This window comes from Callithrix jacchus, chromosome 1 (genome assembly GCF_049354715.1).
Source record: "Callithrix jacchus isolate 240 chromosome 1, calJac240_pri, whole genome shotgun sequence".
NCBI lineage: Eukaryota > Metazoa > Chordata > Mammalia > Primates > Cebidae > Callithrix > Callithrix jacchus.
This window is the reverse complement of record NC_133502.1, coordinates 98004936-98027357: the sequence shown is the minus strand read 5'-3', so window position 1 is coordinate 98027357 and position 22422 is coordinate 98004936. Positions and strand designations below refer to the sequence as shown.

The 22422-nt window shown below is 41.9% G+C and overlaps 1 protein-coding gene across 5 annotated transcripts in view; it reads left to right on the top strand.

Moving 5' to 3' along the window:
- The window catches only part of NTRK2 (neurotrophic receptor tyrosine kinase 2), a 352900-nt gene extending 331544 nt beyond the window's left edge, over nucleotides 1–21356 (top strand). For all 5 annotated transcript variants that reach the window (XM_078367487.1, XM_078367483.1, XM_035303487.3 and 2 more), the window contains 2 exons: nucleotides 14495–14653; nucleotides 15542–21356. In XM_078367487.1, the coding sequence (XP_078223613.1) occupies nucleotides 14495–14653; nucleotides 15542–15727 (345 nt within the window). In that variant the 3' untranslated portion in view covers nucleotides 15728–21356. The remainder of the gene's footprint in view (nucleotides 1–14494; nucleotides 14654–15541) is intronic.
- The last annotated feature ends 1066 nt before the right edge of the window (nucleotides 21357–22422 follow it).

Below are 22422 nucleotides of genomic sequence, written 5' to 3'. Positions count from 1 at the left end.
TGATGGTTGCTCTTCCAGAGATGAGTTTTCCTAGAGGGACTCTGACTCACTGGGGGGTGAAAATTTCACTCCTTCATCCATTTCAACAACTCTTGATACCTCTGTGTGCTCAGCACTATACTGAGTACTAGGGCTACAGCAGCAAACAAGACCAGCAAAGCTTGTTCTAGTGGAGGGAGACAGAAAAGACACGCAAAATGATACAAATAATAGTTGTAGCTACTGCTAAGGATAATAAGGAAGGAAGAGAAAGAGAGCCAACTGGCCTTCAGTGTGGCCCATGTGGTAGGCAAGGAGGGGAGATGTATGCGGGGAGGGCAGGGAGCTGAGCTGCATCCGTGTTTGGTAGGAACTGAGGGTCCTGTTAAAATGTTTGGATTTTATTCCAAATACAATGGAAGATGCTGATGAATTGTAAGCAGGGGAATGATGAGAACCAATTTACATTTTGAAAAGACTCTTCCAGTTGCTGTATGGGGAATAGATTACAGGAAGCAAGAGTGAAACAGACATACCTGTTAAGAGGCTACTGCCAGGGCCTGGGCAAAAGAAGGTGGCAGCTTGGCCTAGGTGGCAACAGTGAAGATGGGGGAACGGGAAGCAGTCAGAGTATGTTCTACAGGTAGGACTGAAAGAACCTGATGGTGGCTTTGATATGGGGATAAGAGGAAATATGGAATCAATGATGACTTCTAGGGCTTGAGCTTGAACAAAAATGGGAGTGACTGGTGGTGATGGTGGTGCTATTTAAGGAGATGAGGAAAAAAAGGCGGAACAGGAATTTTTCAAAAGGGGATGAAATCTGAGGACATTGAATCCTTGGGTCAGCAGAAAACAGACCACCATTGGAAAAGGGGAAGATTTTTCCAAAGTCTGATGTTCTTAAGTTGAAAATCATCTCTGCCTTTCCCTGCAGTTTCCAGTTAATTTGCAATTGCTGGTTCATTCTGTACCAGCCTTGCCATTCTTGGGAGTATTTTTGGCTTCATCTCCAAAGACAAATTCACGGATAAAGAAAACTATAATCCCTAAGTCTGTGTTCAGAGGGTAGATACTAGTGCTGGATGACCTTTACGTATTTCATTTAACCTATTTCAAGAAATGAATTAAAGTACATTTTAACCAGTTAATACAGTATCCTACATGCCAGTGATCTGTACCTAAATAGATGTTTTGATATAAACAAAGTGCAATTGCAGGGATAGAGACCTTGGGAGGAAATCTGCAGAAACATAATAATAGGAGTTAACTAAGGGAAATAGAGGCTCTGAATAGAGGCAGAAAGGAAAATGCACAAAAAAAAAAGAATGCCAGCTAATCATCATTAAGGATTTCAAGGCTATGAAATCTTCTCTCTTCTCCCCAGGATACCATAAGGGCAGCTTTCTTCCTCAGAGACAGCTCAAATTGCTTTATGAGTCAAAGGGTGACCTCCTTAGCAGTGATGTGTTTACATGATGGGTGGAATATTGGGGAAATGTTACTAGGAAAAACACGGTAATTTGGAGGGATTCTCCTACCCAGGTACTGACTGAGAGAAGCACACAGAAACCATTCACATAAATCACAAAGCTGAAGTCCCAAGGCGGGCCATGACTTAGTATCCTGGAGATCTGAGCTCTGAGAATCACTGAAGGAACACATAGTAAATAGGACTCCTCTACCGCTCTTTTCTCTTTTCTAGTGAGAAGCCGGGACCTTGTGGATCTGTGAGGGGGCACCCACACAGTCAGACCCACTTTGTTTCCTAGAACCTGTCACTTCCTGCAAAAGAAAGGATTGGTTATCGATGTGGTGCAATGATGTCATTGTCAAATTCTCTGGATCAGAGAGGAAGGGATTTCCTTCCAAGCAAGACTCAGAAAACATGGCTGATGATTGCCTTAGATGGCTTGCGTAGCTGGTCATGCCACCAGGTGGACTTGGGGAAGTGATGCAAAAGGAAAGGCCGAAGTCAAATGGAAAGAGGCAAGGCTGGAGGATTTGAAACACCTGTCTTCCTTCGCCATCCTGGGCCTGATTCAGACAGTGGTCTTGGATTTCTTTGTCTTTGTTTCCCTACCCAGTAAACGGTAATGATAGCTAGGCCATAGACCATGTGTTTGTTAGAAATCCCCACAGTATTATGTAATGTGCCTTAAAATATTGCCTGGAAGTAGCAACTTATTTCAATGTGGAGGTAAAGATATAAATATAGATGTAGATACAGATACAGATATAGACACACACATCCCAGTGTGGCTGTGCTTATCACACAGAACCCTACCAATGATAACCCTGAGTAACACTGGAATCCTTGCTGCTGAAACACATAAACATTGTTCCTGCCTCAGGGCTTTTGCACCTGCTGACCCCAATATCTGGAATGTATTCTAAAATAGAACTGCTCCTCTGTTCTTTCCAGCCCCTTACTCTATTATTTTTGCATAGTATTTATCACCACCTGAAATTATTATGCGTGGCTATTTGGTTATTTACATATGACCTTTGTCTCCCACTAAATGAGAGCTCCATGTTCTCATGGAGCTTATTCACATCCATGACCCCTGTGCCCACAATGCCTCACACCCTGGAGGTAGCTCAATATATTTTTGCTGAATAAGTGAATGTTATCAAAACAAGCAAATGAGTATCAACTTCATGGTTAAGAAAAAAGAAACCTATACTTTTTCCAATAAGGCTTTAAGAACTCTAAAAATATTATAATAGCTTCTCTTATTATCTGTTGTAATGCAAATAGTCCATTGAGAGAGAGGGAGTTTGGCAAGGGGGAAGTGTGTCTCCTCCCAACATGAGTTACTGCACAGCACTGTGGCCCTGATTTAAGGCTGTGGAGCCATAGTGGCGGGGGGAGTGAGCTCCTACAGGAGGCGGTGGTAATGCTGGGGGCTGGTCTGGGAGAAGTTAGACCTCTTTCTGTTAAACTCTGCTGGCCCCCTCAGGCTCTCCAGCCATCATGCTAAGCATACATGGGGCTATGCCAAGGCAGCCATCAGGTGAGCCACTCCTACCTCTGAGACAGACTGCCATCCCTAGGCCTCACCCTGCAGAAATTCTGATAGGGCTACAAGGAGCCTGCTGTAGTTGGATGGTTTCCTGTGATGAAGGTAGAATGGGCAACAGGCTATACCACAGGAGAATAAAAGAAAGACACCCCTGGGTACAGGGCGCCCAGCACTTTCCTTCTCACTGACTTCTCCCAGCTCCCCCTCGCACTATCCTCTGCTGAGGGGTCGCTTCGGCTCATTCATCTGTGCTTTCAGTGGCTTTTTCTGGTAACGTATCCTATATGTTCATTACCCTGTTCACAACATATGTCTGTTTTTGTTCCTTATTTACAGTTTCAACTGGACATGGGTGTCCTTCTCTAAAGCAGATCAGCTACCGTCTATTTTTGCCTTTCCCTTCTGGATAGCCCTCTGGGCTCCAAGGCGTAGGTGCCAGCAGCCCCACTAGGGCTTACAGGAAGCTGCCTTTTTGGTTTTAGCTGCTGGTTCTCCTCCCATATTTATTTCATACAGTATTGTCCACCCCCGAGACCATTCCCTAGGGCAACCACATGCAGTCCATTCATTTGACAAATATTTGTTAAGCATCCCAGCGCTGGAATGTGCTGTCTCCCAGGAAGTTATCATCTAGAGGCAGGAGGAAACAGCAAACATATGATCACAGAAATAAGGATATTCTTACAGCTGACTGGGGCTGTGAGGGAAAGTGATCTATCATTGTGATCTAACAAGGGAACCTGCTTTAGATGCCTGGAACATGGTTGGACAAGTAGAAGTTAGCAAGGTAAAAATTGAAGAGCAGCACATTTGAGGGACCTATGCCATGAGAAGGAGCTAAGGGAGCTTAGGAAACAGGAAAGATCAAAATGTGGGGGACCCTGCAAAGAAAGGGCAAAGAAGCATAAGACCAGTGAAGGCGCCAAGATCAAACAGGGTACCAGCAGCCGTTCTTTCCACTTTTAATTTTATCCTAAGGGCCATGGGAAGTCATTGAAGAGTCTGCTATTGTACTAACCATGAATTGGAAAAAGGTCAGAAGGAAAATGGGGAGTGATTGTTGCACTAGCCCAGGGGACAGGGAGAGGAGGGAATGATACAACTTTAAGATTTATCAAAATGAAGGTGGAAAGAAATAGCCAGGCTTGATATGTCGTTGGAAGCATGGCCTGGGAAGGGGATCTTAGAATATTCCCTAAGCCCTTAACTGCATACTTCAGGACTTCTAGTAAGTGAGAAAAATGAAGCCCCTCTTATGGTTAAGCCACTGTCTCTGTCATATGTAGCGGATGAGGATCCCTAAGTGATATGACCCCTTTATCGCTACATTAGCTAGGCTTGTGATTCACTGTATAATGTTCTTGGATGTATAAAGTTCTTGGTTATGAACTTGAATGTATAAAGTTCTTGGTTATGCTGAGCATGTGGTAGGCCTGCAGTAAATGGTAGCTAGATGTTAAACGTTAGCCACACAGCTGTACATAAGCTCAGCCATTGCAGCCTCTGTTGGGGCATTGTGGCCAACCCCTTCTTCACAGAAAACTTCAGTGAGGAACTGGAACTGGGACCTTGAGGCAGGGAATGGAAATATTTTTGAAAAACCTTCTCTCCTGCTGTCTTTTACGAGCTAGTTTTTGCAGTCTTCTCCTGTGACCCTCTGGACACACTGGCAAATGTTTGGGTGTCCTGTTATCAACCTGTCAGCAGAAGGAAACTGAAAGCATCGCTAGGTTAAGGAGTGAGATAAACTGTATTAGTGCTGGGACAATCACGAGCCACTGCCATTTGTTCGCATTTCCACCATGGCATCTATTCTGTCTTGCATTATGGCCGTAGAACAAACTTTGGAGGGCGGGAACCCCATCTCTTTCAACTTTGTTTCCCCACAGTGCACTTAGCACTAACTATAGGTGGGTGCAAAAGTAATTGCGGTTTTGCCATTTCTTTTCACGGCAAAAACTGCAATTACTTTTGCACCAACCCACAGTCCCAACCCCAGTGGGGCAGGCCTGTATAAACACAAGTGTGTTGAAATGTACCAAAATAAAGATATATTCAAAGAAGCAAGAGTAGTGATTTATCATATGTGGATTGGCTGCTACCACTGAAGCCGCATTTTATGTCAACTACCTCACTTGAACCTCACAGGTAACACACAATAATTATCATTGCCCCAGATTCTATGAATCAAAACCTGAGGTGATGTCTTCCCCAAAGTCACATGGAAAGTTGTAAGCACAAGAAGCCCCGGTCCTTACTGTAGTTCACTGTATCATACAACTCCAGGAGGAGGGGAGCAGTGACCTGGGCCGCAGTGTGAATGGTGCCCCTCAGGATCATGCAGTGGAGCAGGGCTGTATCAAATGCTGTGGCAGGGGTTTGCTCTTACTCCAGCACTATAACCCGAATGTTTCCTTTTGCTGAAGTCCTAACCATAGGGCTGTTCTCCAAGGGAAACATCACCTCTTCAGAACTTCGCTGGGAAAGTTTATAGGCTTGATTTAGGCTTATAGGTTTTATCCCTTTTGGGATGCAGTGAACAGACTCTAAGACAAGTGATTTATTTACATTCAGCTAGTTGGCAAGTGGCTGATCTAGAACTTGAAACCAGGTCTGTAGACTCCAAAGCTCATTCCCTCTGCTTCCAGGCTTCTCCAACAGGAGTCTGGCTGGGTAGCCTTTGGACCCAAGACGGTGTGTCTAGACCATAGGCTCATGAAACCACAAAATAAACTTACTTTTCGCAATGCATTAGGAAGTCTAGTGCAATCATTGTATCTGATATTAAAGATGAAATGTAAGACTTTAAATGAATTCCAGACTGCCATAAACACCTGGGCTAGGGCTCCAGACACGGTCCCAGTTACTTCCCAGTCCCTCAACTGCTGACCTCTTTCTGCAGTATTGGAGTGCTATGGTGAAAAGGTTTGAGAAGCACAAGGCTATGCTATAGTGGTTTCCCTAACACTGAGCTTACAGTCTTCACCACTGTGCAGAGAAAAGCAGTTGGTCAGAAACTGCGTTCCAGTTTCAGAATTGCAAAATAGCAGCTGCTTGTAGCAGTGCACTTTTTATGAGTGTATTTTATCTGCATGTATATCTAAAGAGGAATAAGGAAAATGAGTTTTAAATGTAGGTCATGTCTTCAGCTCAGAGCATGGCACACAGAGTACATGCTCAGTAGGGGAAAGCTACTTTATTATATTATTTCTTAACTCTCACAATCATCATAAGAACTCATTATGTCTTCCAAACCAAGGTCACAATTGCTATGTGTTACATATATCACAGAGATAGCAGAAAAGAACTATAATGATGCCAAGTTGGCATTTAGAACCATAATGATGCCAGGCTGGCATTTAGAACTCTCTAGAGAAGTGGTTTTTTGTTATTGTTACACTCATGTGAAGGCAGACATCAGTAACCATAGTAGAATGAACTTCCCCAGCTGAGAGGAAAGAAAATCTTATTCATTTTTAACTGGCTTTGGTGTATTAAGTCCTCATCTCAGGCTAATGGTGGAATGTAGATTCTGAAAGTCTTCAGTATTAATGAAGAAGCTGGGATTTATTATGGTACAACCACTCTCTCCGCTTACTAGACAGGATACACCCAGGACAGCAGTCAAGACTGCAATCACAGATGATATGGAGAGTGCTGTTTCTAATGCAGAGAAGCCTTAGCTTTTCTGGCTCTGTTGACAAATTACTGCATTCCTCCTTTTCTAAAAGCTACCTGAAATAATAGACTGTCTGAGTAACTTCTATAGGAAGAGCCTTACATTGGAGTTTTGGTACTAAACCATCATAATGTCATCACCATAACATAGACAATGACACACATATATATTGCTCCTGCTCTCCTGGTTGCCTTTTCTCATCACCTTGATAGTCTTTATGACTTTTCACCATCAAAGGGTGCAACGCTTTTGTCTCAAACGCTAAAAGTTAGATGGTCTCTTGGGTTCGAAACATAATGCTCAGTAGGTCATAAAAAGCTCAGTAGCATTGAACATTTTAAAAAGGCAGTTTGATGAAATGTATATCTTTGGAATCTATAATTTGGAATGTATAATTTCCCATTGCCTCACAGGCAGCATGGTCTATTAGAACTTTCCAAGGGTTTTCTTCTTCCATTGATCCACTTGGGAAACTCCCTATGAAGATTAAGAGTTAACTGGGGAGCGGGGCTATCAGCGGGAGGGGAAGTCCATGTTGTAACTATCTAATTTTACTTTATTCTTACAATGAAGTATCATTGTTTCTAAATCCAAATGTAATTCTAAAACTTCTGTGTGATTTAAGCTCAATGCCATACTGAAAGAAGATTGATTTGCTCCCCATTAAAGCCAAGGGTAAAGTAAGATGAAATTACAATCACTTCTAATACTAGGAGTCTTTGGCTGTTTTAATTATATACAGTACACAAGCAGGGGACCTTCCCCTATGTCATGGGGAAAATGAAACCCATCTGGGAGGTAACACGGGGCAACATGGAGTCCAGGAAGCCATTCTGCCCTGGTATCCACCTCACTAGAGAGTGCCAGAGTCTCCTCACTCCCTTAGCCACTCCCAGGGAACCTATAAAAGGGCAGGTAGGGGGGTGAGGGAAGAGATTGCTCTAAGGTTTGCATTTGAAGTGAACTGAATCTGAGGGATGCTGTAGAACAACAGCAGGTTTTAGCCATTTGCTATGTTCTAGAATGAGATGGTAATAGGAAGCCACCAAGAGTTACTCAGGAAGGGAAGGGAGCAGGAGGATTGGGTCTTCACTTGGGAATGTGAAGATCTGATAAAGGGCCACAGATTTGGATTCTGGACCAGAACTGCCCACCTCCTAGTGTTCTGAGCTGTTCTTGCTCCCCTGAACTGTGCCAGAATCCAAAGGGAGGGATGAGCAAGGAGAATGTTATGAATATTTGTTTCCCTCAAAATTTATACATCCAAGTCCTAAACCTCAGTATGACTCTAATTGGTGATGTAGACTGAGGAAATATTAAGGTTGAATGAGGTCATAAGAGTGAGGCCCTGATCCAATAAGATTAGTGTCCTCATGGGAAGAGGCATCTGAGAGTTCTCTCTTGTTCTTGCCTGCTCTCTCTTCCCTCTATGTGAGGACACAGCGAGAGAGCAACCACCTACTAGTCAGGAAGAGAACCCTCTCCAGAAACCAAATTGGCTGGAACCTTGACCTACAACTTCTAACCTCTAAAACTGTAAGAAAATAAATTTCTGTTGGTCTGTGGAACTTTGTTGTGGCAGCCCAGGCAGACTAAGACAGAGAGCCCTTCCCATCCCTGCAGCTGAGTCCATGTCAGACCTGAGCTAAAATGCAGAATGCCAAGCCTTTGGAGAGATAGTCTTGACCTAGACTCTCTACTTCCTAGCTACGTACTCTTGGGTCAGTTCCTTGTGATTCCTCATCTCTTACGTTGGGATAAAAGAACATGCCTGACCTACCCCACAGGATTAGTGAAGAATCAGATACGTAGAATAACTATAACAGCTGAGGTTTGTTGTACATTACTGTGTGCCAGGAGTTGTCCTAAGAGCTTTGTTTATTTATCATTAAGGAAGGCTCATTGAAGTATAATATACCCATAGTATGATTCACTCTTTTCAGCACACTGTGCTGTGAGTCTTGTACTGTCATTTAGCTGCCGCCACAACCACGAGGTAGAACATTCCCATCACCCTCAGGCTGCCCATGTGCCTTACTAAAGCAAGTCCTCCTCTCCTCTTCTTTCAGCTACGTCGTTTTGTCTTTTTAAAATATCATGTAAAAGGAATCACCTAAGGCTTTTGAGTCTGGCTTCTTTCAAAGAAAGAAATTTTTCTAATATCTGCCCTTCGCAACAATATTTAGAATTGAGCACAATTGTTATAGACTGAAGAGCTGTGGAAATGTTATGAAAAGCACAAAGTGTAGGCAAATACCAGGTAGAGTTATTATCATCATTTCTGTTATCATTCTTCCACAGTAGAAAAAAAAATACAATCAAATCTGGATGGAAATTTTGTATCGATTTGCTTTATCTAGAATCCAGGTGTCAGGAAATAACCATAGTGCCCTGTGATCTGTCCCTTCAAAACAGATGATCGTTTGCCTTATTTTGGAAGGACAGATATTTAATGATGTAAAAAGTATTTGACAAAATTGTGTTAGCATTAAAGCCCAGCATCTCTTCTCTTTGACTAAGCAAAAATACTTAGCCTTGAAGTTACTAAGTCATTACCTGATGTCTGTGACCAGACTGAAAGATGTTCTAGGCTGCAAGTAACAGCAGTTCCAGGAATGGCAGTAATCAATTTCCAGTGCACAAAAGAGGGAGATGAACCTAGTACCAGCACTCCTCCTTACCTGCCCTGAGCTGTGTTCATTCAGAAGTGAGAGATGAGGCAGAAAAGCCTCAGTTTCTACCCACAAAGTATCCCCTGATTCAGTAGCCTTGAGCCCAGAAGCCCCTTGTGACTCTTTGTAATAGTTTTCATCTTCCTGGATGTGGTCATTGTCTGAGCACAATGGCTCCAGGTTCTTCTCCAAGGGGAAGATTTTGTGGACATTGTTTCTTTTTTCCTTTTTTTGAGATGGAGTCTTGCTCTGTCATCCAGCTGGAGTGCAGTGGTCTGATCTTGGCTTACCACAACCTGCGCCTCCAGGGTTCAAGGGATTCTCTTGCCTCAACCTCCTGAGTAGCTAGGACTACAGGTGTGCAGCACCATGCTCAGCTAATTTTTGTATTTTCAGTAGAGTAGGGGTTTCACCACATTGGTCAGGCTGGTCTTGAATTCCTGACCTTGTGATATACCCACCTTGGCCTCCCAAAGTGCTGGGATTACAGGCGTGAGTCACTGCACCTGGCCGACATTATTTCTTTCTCCTGCTTTTAGCCTCCTATTACAGATGCAACATGTAATAAATAAATAAGGTCTAGCTATTCCTTAACGTTTACAGCTTTCATGAATTTTTAAGGAACACATCAGGAAAAACTGCTGAAACAAAGCAATGGAGAGTAGGGTGTGATGAGGAGGTCTAGGAGTCCCTTCAATATTTAATGCAGCCAAAAGCCTCTGACAACTAATCATCTCTTAATGGGGCTTGCCCTTTGGCCCGCAAGTTTCTAAGGGACTAGAATGTTTGGCTTCCAAATAAGTTATCACTCACTCACTGAGTAAATACCGCAAGCTGAAAGTGGCCTCCCAGGCATCATTGGTCTTTGCTAGTTGAGTTTAGAAGGTCCCAGATTGGCACTACTCACCTCTAAATCACTAGCAGCTTCAAAACCAGAGAGGCATTTACTTTGGATCTGTAGAAAGGCTCCTATCTACCAATATGCCTCTCAGAAGCACAGAAGGGAGATGGCAGACAGAGATTGAGTTTTGGTGGGGTATGATCACCTGGGAAAGTAAGAGACAAATGAGAAAAGACTAAATGCAACATTGGCATTTGAACGGGGACTGGACAAGTGAGATTTGAGAGGAGATACATGGGGAAGTAGGAATGGACAGGGAGGGACAGTACGGAGAAGAATGGATACAGTCGGAGAAGAGAAGGGAAGAAGATGAGGACACAAGGATGATAAATGCATTTTATAAGAAACCCAACATAATGGGGAGAACTAACATGTCACCTCTTCTCTCATCTCCCAGTATACCTGGGAAATGAGCGGTGCATTCGTCATTAACTTCTACCAAGGATAACAAACAGCAATTCATGGGAAAGAACCTAGCCTGTCAGCATGAAGAGTGGAGGGATAGAGAGCTGTCTTCAATACCATTTGGTTGCCAATTCATATTTACACTTGCTCAGCAAGTTCCTTCATTTCCTTAAATTCCAGTTTTCCAATTTCAAAAAAATAAATTGCTCATTAAGTCACAAACAACTGAAATTTTTCACAATTGACAACCTAAGGAACAGAGTGTGTACTTTGAATTTATTGAATAAGAAATAAATTTTGCAGTCAAACTGATTAGATATGTTCAATAATTTCTAATGGAGGGCATTTACACCAAGGGCCTTTTAGTATTTTCTTCAGGATTTATTGTCTTGAAATACCTTTCAAACAGGTAGATTTAAAGAATGTTCAGGCCTGGGTATTTTAACTAGAACACAGTTGTTATTTTTGTTTTTAACCAGATCTTTCTCTGTATATCACTATCAAAATTATGAAGTGTCATAGAAATCAATATTAAGGTTAAAAGAACAGTTCTTTTCTTGATATATTTTTTTTAAAAAACAATCCATTTTTTTTTCAACTTGATTTATTTTAGGCACGGTGGAATTTCTTTTTGGCCTGTGCCTCAGACGTTGTTCTGATTAGCGTTGCTGGTTTAACCAAGTTGCAGCGATTAGCAGCCCCGATGATCATCTGGTTTTGTAAAGTTTTTTTTTCGTAGTTTAACTTCCTTTTTTAGTCTCTCTTAATTTTCTCGAGTCTCAGAAGAGCTGTGATACTAGTAACTATCTTTAGAAAAATACCCCCTTCTATTATCCATAAGGAAGTCTTCCTAGACTTCATTCCCAGACATAATAGTTCCAGGTCTGCAACAGGGACACTCCCCCTGTCTACTGTACAGGTGGCAGACCGAGACAAGGGGCTTCTTATACAACTTAGAGAGCCCTTATACTCCTTGTGAACCACAGTAGATTTGGCTGCATTTTGAGAAGTTATGAATTTCTTATTTGTAGCATCAAACAGGTGAGACTGTTTCCATCCATCTCATCTAAGGCTTGGTTCTATCGAGCATTTACGAAAATGACTGGAGAATAAACGGGAAGGTAGTGAAGACTGATCTCTTTCAAAGGACACATATCAAATTCCTCCCCCAAATAACAGCACTCACAAGGAACCCACTGAAGACATGGTATGTGTACCAGCCTCTGCCTCATCCCCCACCAGACAGAGCTGATTCATGTCTGTCCCTCTTGAGGTATGTGACATATTAGGCAAAGAAAGGAGTTCCTTTTGTGTTCCCAGAGCCACACTAAGGGCACTAGAACCATCCCTGAGTTGCAGCAGGGAGAGAGAGTTTTTTCTTGAAGTGGTGGGACTTGAGCTTGCCTTTCGGAGACCTTTGGGAAGTAAAGAGAAAGGGAAGAAGATCAAGCTTTCTAAGAGTCATGAGTAACTTGGCTGTGGTGGGAAGCCATCTAAGCTTGCTGGCAGAATGCAGGGTGTGTGTGGAGACTGGAGAAAGCAGAGCAGCCCATCCAAATGAATACAGAATGTCTAATGGGGAGAGGTTTGCTGTGTGGCTTTAGGTAAACTACTTAAACTCACTGACTTTTAGGGGCATTACCTGCACTATCTAGGCAAGTCGATGTCTGCTCTAGAGTGTAACTGTTGAGATCAAGTGAGATAATTGAACAGAAATTCTTTGTAAATGGTGAAGACTAGTGTGGGGGATGATTATGGTGACACTCAGGGGGCAGATGATTCCAGAACCATGGCATTTTTGTGCCGGAAGTAACCAAGAGCTGTCCTAACCCTTTAAATGTTACCAGTAAAGACAGAAGCCAGATCTGAGGGTACTTGCTCAAGCTGGTTAACAGCAGCACAAGAACTAGAACTCCAGTCTCTTGAGTTGAGGAAAATAAAAGTTGCAAGTCCAAGTCAACTCTCCAGCTAACTGGGTTTCTCATCTTGCACCAGGTCAACCAGGTGAGTTTAGTGAAGACCATGAGACCCAATTCAACTTAATCATGGGAGAGCCCCTGGGGCCCCACAGCATATCAGGTCATCGAGAGCAGGAATTCTGACTCCCAGTGTCATTCTTAGGATCACATTCCATCTCACAAATATTTAAGCAAGGGCATGAGGGCAAGTTGCCAAGTAGTATGATACAAAACAAATGTCTCATTGTGTTTGTTGCTACACAGTGTGTCATTTGTGTGGTCCCCAAACCATCAAGTAACTGACTAGAATGTGACAGTAATTTGTGACAACAGTGACTTTTTTGGGAGGAGGGTGTACTTTTGTGACATGCTCCAAAATTCTGAGAAAGGGTTGCAAAAGAAATATTCAGAAATGTACTAAATGGGCTTAGAAAACTTGTGAACCCTGTCTGAACTTTATTAGATTGTCCCACCACTCACCCGTTTGACATCCGAACAAGGAAAGCATTATTTATAACAGCATGCGTGAAATCCCAGAAGGGATTCTTGAAAGAATTAAAGTGAAAAATCTGTCACAAAGAGACAGCAAGCAGGAAATAAATGATTAGATGAGAAAACATGTAAATCAAAATGTGAATCTTTTTTCCTCTCTCTCTGCTTTAGAGGAAACAAGAGGTTTTTCTTGGCCATTACCAATGCAGGATAGAGAACCTGATACTGATACTGGTTCTCTAAACCTGCATTGCAGAGCAATGTTACGTATCTTAAGAGGTCCCCAGAAGATGCTTGCTGTGTGGATGAAAATGGTCTGTTACAATGTGTACAACTCAGTCCTATCTGTACCACTTGCTGGAAGTGTCACCCCAGGCAAGGTCCCATAATTGCTGGGAACAGTTTCATCATCTGTAGGCTAGAGGTGCCACCATGAGTCCTGATTTCTTTATGGTGTGCTCAGGCAATTAAATGACACTGGCAGTGTATAGATGTTTTCTAAACTATATGGTACATTCCAATTATGGTTTCAGAGAATGACAAGGAGACTAGAAATGCTTTATTCTAGGGGTTAACAATCTTTGAAAATGTGTGTGCCCAAGTGCCCAGCCTTTTCTGGCATATAAACAGAAGAGTCATTTGCCCAGCTCTGCAAGGTGGCAGCAGCATCCTTGCATGGCCCAAAGCAGTCCTCTCCTTGGCACTGCCATGTGGGCTGCCCAGACCTGGTGGAATCATTCTACCCTCATACTGCTAGTCCTCCCAAGCATCTGGAAACATCAGGTCCTCTGTATATATCAGCAGATTCCCTTTCCCAGAGTCCTGGGCACCTGGGGATCACAGAGTCATGAACAGAGTGGATATTCGCCAAGCCAGAAATTTGCTGAGATAGCTGCACCCATATTTATCACCCACACTTTTTCTGGATAGTCAGTGTCTGAGCCACACTGATTGTAGGTTGAGTATCAACCCCGAAAGTGACTGTTGCCATCACCCTCAGACATCAGGCAAGGCCATAAGAGAAGTCTCTGTCCATGGAACCCTGTATGTGTCTCTGTGTGTGTGTGTGTGTGTGTGTGTGTGTGTGTGTGTGTGTGTAGTTTTATTTATCCAAGGTGATTATCTACCTAATCAACATCCCTGGTCCTATCTGGTTTTGAGAGAAAGAATTGCAAATAATATTTTTTTAAATGATTTTGATCACTCTTTGCCCTCTGTCTCTGTTGCTTGAGATTATGAAGCAATCCTATATCCCTTATGTGTTTATAAACAATTAAACTATAAAGTGAAAATAAGGAAAGCAAACAATGGCCCCCCGCAGCTCCCTTCCACACCTGTTTTCAGGGTGACTGATGGCTCCCTGTTGATCCCTTTCTCTCCAGGTCGGTGGCCACACGATGCTGCCCATTCGCTGGATGCCTCCAGAAAGCATCATGTACAGGAAATTCACGACGGAAAGTGATGTCTGGAGCCTGGGGGTTGTGTTGTGGGAGATCTTCACCTACGGCAAACAGCCCTGGTACCAGCTGTCAAACAATGAGGTGTGCAATGGGTCTGGCCAAGACCCTCCAGGGGGCTGAGATCCCAGAGGCATCCATCGGCCGGGGCCTTGTTTGGGGTTGGAAGGCCATATTAGGACATGATTTTTATGGGGATTTTTGTTGATGACAGCAATTCCCAAGTAGCCTGCTATGTTTCTAAATGTCATGGTCAAAGTATAGTCACTCTAAGAAGGCAAAGCACAGTGCTTGCTGATATGTCCTTGCTCCTCTGGTGATGGGACTAAGGAGTCACTTTAAGAAGGTCATCTGATAAATTAATAGCAGACGTAGCATTCCAGAACCCATACAGTCCAGGGAGTTTAGTATTGCTCCAATGAAGTTTCAAGGTTCTTTCTCTTTTGAATATTTTACCAGAACATTAATTTCTAGTGAAAAACTCAGGCATTTTGTTTTTTCTATTCCTACTCTTTTGCAAATATGTTTATATCTTAGGCACAGCTTCCTGGTCAGGCACCCCACATGGTTTTCAGATCCATGTCTGTCTTTTTAATCCAGTTCCTTTATCCAATAGCCTGAGAGGTTTCCTGTCAGTCAATGTCTTAACATACAAGTGACTTAGGTTCCATCTCAGACCAGGAAAAACTACAGCATGTGGGAATTCCAGTGTGAGGTTTGGGAGCATTCCATATAAGTTATTTTTCCACCAGTTTTGTGAAATCAGAGTGGCTTGGAAAAATGGATATAAGCCAATGAAATTAAACACAATATAAACTAACCTATAATAATTGCTCTCTTCCTTCTGAGAAAACGAAACCAAGAGTGGGCTTCTTCTGTAAAAGCCCTCTCTTCTGCTCCTTTTTGCACTGACATTTCTTTGATGTGCATTGCTTTTCCTCCTGTCTCATCTTATCTTTGATCTCCGTCCAGGTGATAGAGTGCATCACTCAGGGCCGAGTCCTGCAGCGACCCCGCACGTGCCCCCAGGAGGTGTATGAGCTGATGCTGGGGTGCTGGCAGCGAGAGCCCCACATGAGGAAGAACATCAAGGGCATCCATACCCTCCTTCAGAACTTGGCCAAGGCATCTCCCGTCTACCTGGACATTCTAGGCTAGGACCCTTTCCCCAAGACCAATCCTTCCCAACGTACTCCTTAGACGGGCTGAGAGGATGAACATCTTTTAACTGCCACTGGAGGCCACCAAGCTGCTCTCCTTCATTCTGACAACTACTAACATCAAAGACTCCGAGAAGCTCTCGAGGGAAGCAGTGTGTACTTCTTCATCCGTAGACACAGTATCGACTTCTTTTTGACATTATCTCTTTCTCTCTTTCCATCTCCCTTGGTTTGTTCCTTTTTCTTTTTGTTTTCTTTTCCTTTGTTTGTTTTTTTTTTTTGGTCTTCCCTGCTTCACGATTCTTACCCTTTCTTTTTAATCAATCCGGCTTCTGCATTACTATTAACTCTGCATAGACAAAGGCCTTAACAAACGTAATGTGTTATATCAGCAGACACTCCAGTTTGCCCACCACAACTAACAATGCCTTGTTGTATTCCTGCCTTTGATGTGGATGAAAAAAAGGGAAAACAAATATTTGACTTAAACTTTGTCACTTCTGCTGTACAGACATCGAGAGTTTCTATGGATTCACTTCTATTTATTTATTATTATTACTGTTTTATTGTTTTTGGATGGCTTAAGCCTGTGTATAAAAAAGAAAACTTGTGTTCAATCTGTGAAGCCTTTATCTATGGGAGATTAAAACCAGAGAGAAAGAAGATTTATTATGAACTGCAGTATGGGAGGAACCAAGACAACCACTGGGATCAGCTGGTGTCAGTCCCTACTTAGGGAATACCCAGAAACTTTCAGCTGGGGAGAATGTATTCCGCACCATCCCCTGAGGACCTCTCTGAGGAGTAAAAAGACTACTGACCTCTGTGCCATGGATGATTCTTTTCCCATCACCAGAAATACCAACATGCAGGAGAGAGCAAAGATGGCTTCCGTGAGACACAAGATGGCGCATAGTGTGCTCGGACACAGTTTTGTCTTCGTGGGTTGTGATGATAGCACTGGTTTGTTTCTCAAGTGTTATCCACAGACCCTTTGTCAACTTCAGTTGAAAAGAGGTGGATTCACATTCATAGATCATTTCAGGGTCAGGTGGGAAAGCCAAGAACTTGGAAATGATAAGACAAGCTATAAATTCGGAGGCAAGTTTCTCTTATATTGAACTTTTTAGATCTCACTTCCCTCCGACCCCTAACTTCTATGCCCACCCGTCCTTTTAACTGTGCAAGCAAAATTGTGCATGGTCTTCGTCAATTAATACCTTGTGTGCAGACACTACCGCTCCAGACGCCGTTCCCCTGATAGGTAGAGCAGATCCATAAAAGGTACGACTTATACGATTAGGGGAAGCTAATGGAGTTTATTAGCTGAGTATCACTGTCTCTGCGTTGTACGGTGGTGATGGGTTTAATGAATATGGACCCTGAAGCCTGGAAATCCTCATCCACGTCGAACCCACGGGACTGTGGGAAGGGCAGAATCAATCCCTAAGGGAAAGGAAACCTCACCCTGAGGGTATCACATGCACTCACGTTCAGTGTACACAGGTCAAGTCCCTTGCTCTGGGCTCTGGTTGGGAGAGTGGTTTCATTCCAAGTGTACTCCATTGTCGGTATGCTGTTTTTGTTTCCTTCACTCCATTAAAAAAGTCAAAATACAAAATTTGGCACAGCATGCCAATGGGAGGCTGTGCCCAGACCAAGAATTGGAAGTGTGCTTCTGGGCACAGTCATCAGTTTTGCAAAAAGAGGGGGTAAATTTAAATAGAAATTTACAGTTGTTTGAATGGTCAGATATACCAAGAAAGAAAAATATTTCTGTTCCTCAAGAAAACTTGCTACCCTCTGTGAGGGAAATTTTGCTAAACTTGACATCTTTATAACATGAGCCAGATTGAAAGGGAGTGATTTTCATTAATCTTAGGTCACGTTATTTCATATTTGTTTCTGAAGGTGCGATAGCTCTGTTTTAGGTTTTGCTTATGCCTGTTAATTACTGGAACACGTTGTTTTTCACTAAAGGCTATGAAAGCCGATTCTCAAAAATTCAAAAGTATAAATTAACAGAGGACAAAAGGAAATCCAGTAGCATCTGCAGTCAAGCAAGGGAGTTGACAAGATGAACCTTACATACATTCAAGTTATATGCTGGCCTATGAGAGATGAGAGTTGGGTTGTTTGTTCTTTGTTGGTGAAAAAAAAACCCTCCAGAATACACATAATAACATAATGAAAGCCATATCTCCATGATATATACGTGCACGTATGTATCATATTGAGGACCCATGGTACTGTCAAAACACTGTAGAACTCTGTGAAGCAGTAAGGAAGGGGCAGATTTGTACAAAACCTTTTCTAGATTCCATCAGCAATGACCTGAAAACCAACACACGTTTGTCACTCTGCATGTCTGGCCAGCTGCTCTCAGGGGAGAAGCTACAAGCTATTTATTTTATTTTAAGAGAGCAAAATAGGTAATAACTTAAGGGATCAAATTCAAGGAGGGCTGCACAGTTTTAGAGCAAAGATTTGTTTAAGGCAAAGAGACTTTGGGAGCATTCCATTCCAGTTTTGTCTTTTTTTCTCTGAAAGAAAAAAGCAAAAAATAAAATAAAATTTCACTTATACCTTCTGACAAGTCCCTACAGGTCTTGAAATGAAAGGTTCTATGCAAGTGCAAAGTTGTATAGTTATTTATATTGCCGATTATTATTATTATTACTATCTCTGTTGTCTTAAGAGTGTGTGCTGATCTCAGAGACGTCTCCTATTGAAAGAATATCAGATTGCTTTTAAAGTATCTGAAGGAGCCACAGATTATCTGAAAATATTCATTGCTGTTCCTGTGCTACCTTATTTTTCATGGTCTGTTTTTAGAAGACAAGCATCCTCGTCCTAAAATGTAATGATCACCAAATATGGCCTTCCAACAAATTTGTGGAAAACTGCAGCAGTAACAGTGACAAACCTATTCACTAGCCCAAACCCAGTCTGACAATCATTTCTATTTTGAAGTCATTTAATAGTTTTCCAAGCACTTTCCATGTGTATTAGCAAATTATTCCTATTTTTTATAGGTGAGGACATTAAGACTCAGAGACACTCAGAGGCACACTAGAAGTCTCCAGCCTAGCTTCCAGCACCACTGGGACTGAATCCAAGTACTCTCACTCTGAACTTCACGGTTCTGTCCATTAGAGACTCTAAAATACAAACAAGTAGTTCGGGAAAGAAAACATGCTAACACATTCACAAAACAGTATATGAAGTTAGAAGAACAAAAGGAAATACAGGAGACGACAAGCAGCTGAGATGTTGTGATATATATTCATGCTCTTAGCTTCAGCTAAATCCTTATACACTGACCGAACCAATATCATAATCAGGCTTACTCAGAAAACACTTTGAACTATGCTGTAAAAGATTATATCAGAATTCATATTATACATGTGCTCACATCAGCGCTACCTGTGATATTTTCATGTATTTATATATGTGTTAAATGCTTGATTTATACATACACAAATGCACATACATAGTGCATTTGTGTGTTTGTGTATAAATTTATTGGCACACAATAATAGAGGTAATTATAAGTAGGGTGCGTGAGGTATTAATAATTTGCTTAAAATATGCTAAATAACCAAAACTGTTTAATGTCATGTTGCTGTTAGTGCTTCCATTCTCCACGTGGGTAAGACTACATCACACTTTTCAACTCTGTGCAGTACTGCATGGGTGGAAGACGTATTTAAGATAATGTGCTTCCCAAAACAACTGAATAAAAGCCATCCCACTACATTGAGTGCTTTCTCTGGCTCCTTGCAAAGGAAGATACGGACTGAAATAGATCACTTTTTGTAAAGGTCCAGGAAAGGAATATCACTTTCTTTTCATCTTTCTGCACGTTTGTATTATGCTCACCTTGTCTTTGTCCCACTGTGACCCCTTTACACCTGAGTTCAGAGTTCAAGCATTCCAAATATAAATTGGAATGTTGGCAGCCCAGTGTCTTGAAGGTCAATGGCAAGTGGTCCAAGACCCCACAGCGAGATAAGCAACTCTTAGAAATTCCCGCATCTGAGAGTGAACGCACCAACTAGCAGTATAGAATGCTGTCCTTTTCAAAGCATCCCGACAGCAGGATTACCTGGTCAAGAATGAACTTTCTTTGAATCTTTCTTTTCCCAAAATGGACAGCCTGTAATACCAATAACATTGTTGTATCTGACTAAATAAATGACTGCATATATACACACATACCCTCAATTCCCTTGCTTCCCCTTTTTCTTTTTCCTCCCCTGTCTCAGGACTTTTATTTTCAATGTTGACCTTTGGTTTGGCCATATATCACTGTTACAGGAAATCCCGTGAGAGGAATGGCTAGTGACCCAACTCTCCAAATGTCTAAGTTAGCAGTTACAGCTGATTTTTTATGATGCATAATTGGAATATGGAACCTCTGAGGTTGTGATAGCTTGTACACGAATTTCAAACGTTACTGTAAAGAATGAGGGGTGGGAGGCATTTATAGTTAGAAACGACAGTGCAGGAAGGGGTATTTTCTTGTTGTCAGAGCTGGAATGAATCACTGCTGCTCAAGTCAAAGGTTCTTGAATATCCTTAGTTTTTGCATTTCCCTTTCTGTCCCTTTGACCTTTATTTATTTAATTATGTATTTATTTATTTATATACTTTTGCTCCATTCATCACAAACACAAAGCAAAGCAAAAAAAAACATATATATATATAAATATATATCTTTATATGTGTTGTTGGCAAAACACTGTGATTTTCACAACCACCGCCAAGCAACTACTTTGCCATCTTAACATACGTCTCAGGAGACGAAATGAGAAAGATGGGGATGTCATTTTTTAGTCTATGCGTTTGAGGCCAGGTCCATGTTTATTTTATTTCTTTAGTCTATGCATTAATGAAAATGATCCCGAGTGGAGGTTAGCTGAATGTTCAATGTACTGGAGCAAGCATCATAAAAGCTGCTAGTAGCCATGTGTTTGAACAGGGAAAAAAAGTTAGACAAAATGAAATGTAAAGGCCTATATCTTGCAGCTTGTATATCTTACTATTGCTTAAACATGTATAAAACAGCTGGAAATGTTTTAAATACAAGGTCTTTGAACTAAATGTGGATTTTAAATATGTAATCCCTTGACAAATGACCAAATTATGGTGAACTATTGCTCCCTGCATTCTTTGATCATTACCTATGACTTACAAATCTGCCTGGAGATGTGGACATTCTGCATTTGCTTCTGTATCTGGAGAGATGTTTGTATATATCCAGGCTATATACACACATATTTCAATATCTCTCTGCAGGTATATTTCCCCTTCAATTGTGACCTGGTATTTGGAACTCTCCTTTTCATTTGGTTTATCTTCCTTTTAATGTGATGTCTCTGTGCTAATACTTACCAGTTCTTGTTTTGCAATCTGTTTTGAAGTCCATTGCTTTACTAAGACCCACTGCATCTTGGCTGATTTCAAAGTGACACCTGAATACAGTGTTTAAAAAAAAAAGTTTTGTTTGTAAATCATGTGACCAGCTTCTCTCAACCTGACATGGAAAGTCTCTTGTACTACAGTGTATTTAATAAAAATGATGTCTTACAATAAATAACATACTCCTAAAGAGAGACTAAAAATGACATCATGATTATGTTTTAAAGAATGTATAGAATTTCCAGAAGCATGGTGTTCTCTTTATTCTATATGTATATATGTCTGTTTTTGGTTTTGGTTTTGTTTAAAGACAGGGTCTTGTAATGTTGCCCAGGCTGGAGTGCACTGGCTATTCATGAGCATGATCAGAGCTCACTACAGCCTCAAACTCCTAGGCTCAAGCCATCTTCCTGCCTTAGCCTTCTGACTCCCTGGGACTACAGGTGCACACCATGGCATTCAGCTATACGTACGTATTTTTAGATGTGGTCACTGCAGATGCCTGCAGTAGTCATTAGTTGAAGGCAATGAGAGTAAGTGATCAGTCATAGGAACAAGTTTCCTGGCTGATCTACCCATAATTCTGGTATTTTCAACTTATACCTTGGATAACTAGAACGTCACTGTCAGTTGTTTACTTTCTGCAGCCATATAAATGCCCTATCTGTCCAATATGGTAGCCTCTACCCACATGTGGCTAGTGGACATTTGAAATATGGCCAGCGTGACTGAAGAACTGAATTTGAATTTTTATTTAATTTCAATTAGCTTATATTTAAATAGCCACATATGGCTATTTAAATGGTTACCATTTAAGTGGTTACCATGCTGGACAGCACAGAGCACGAAGACAGGGTTTTGAAAAGATTAAACTTTAAAAACATCCCAAGAGATGTGTTTATTGTGGCACCCTAGGGTTGGGGCCGCTTTGAGGATCTAATGACTCAGGAGTAGAAATAACTGAATTAAAATGCCACACTCTCTTGGCCTCTCTATGCTCCAGTGTTTCTAAAATCATAATGGTGGGGGAGGACAAAATTAGGGTGGGTTAGCTGGGGTCCTGTAGGCTGTCTTTTCCTTCCCATCAGAGTGGTCTGCCCACATTCTTGCTCTCGGTATTTCACAGTCAGACTTCCCAGGGTCTGGCCTCTTCTGAAACCTCTGAGAGGCACACTAGCAAATGGGCAATATTCCTGCCATATGCTTGGCAATAGATGCTCCAAAACTCAGAATCCTGAGAAGCATTGCCTCCTGAATACCTCATCTCAG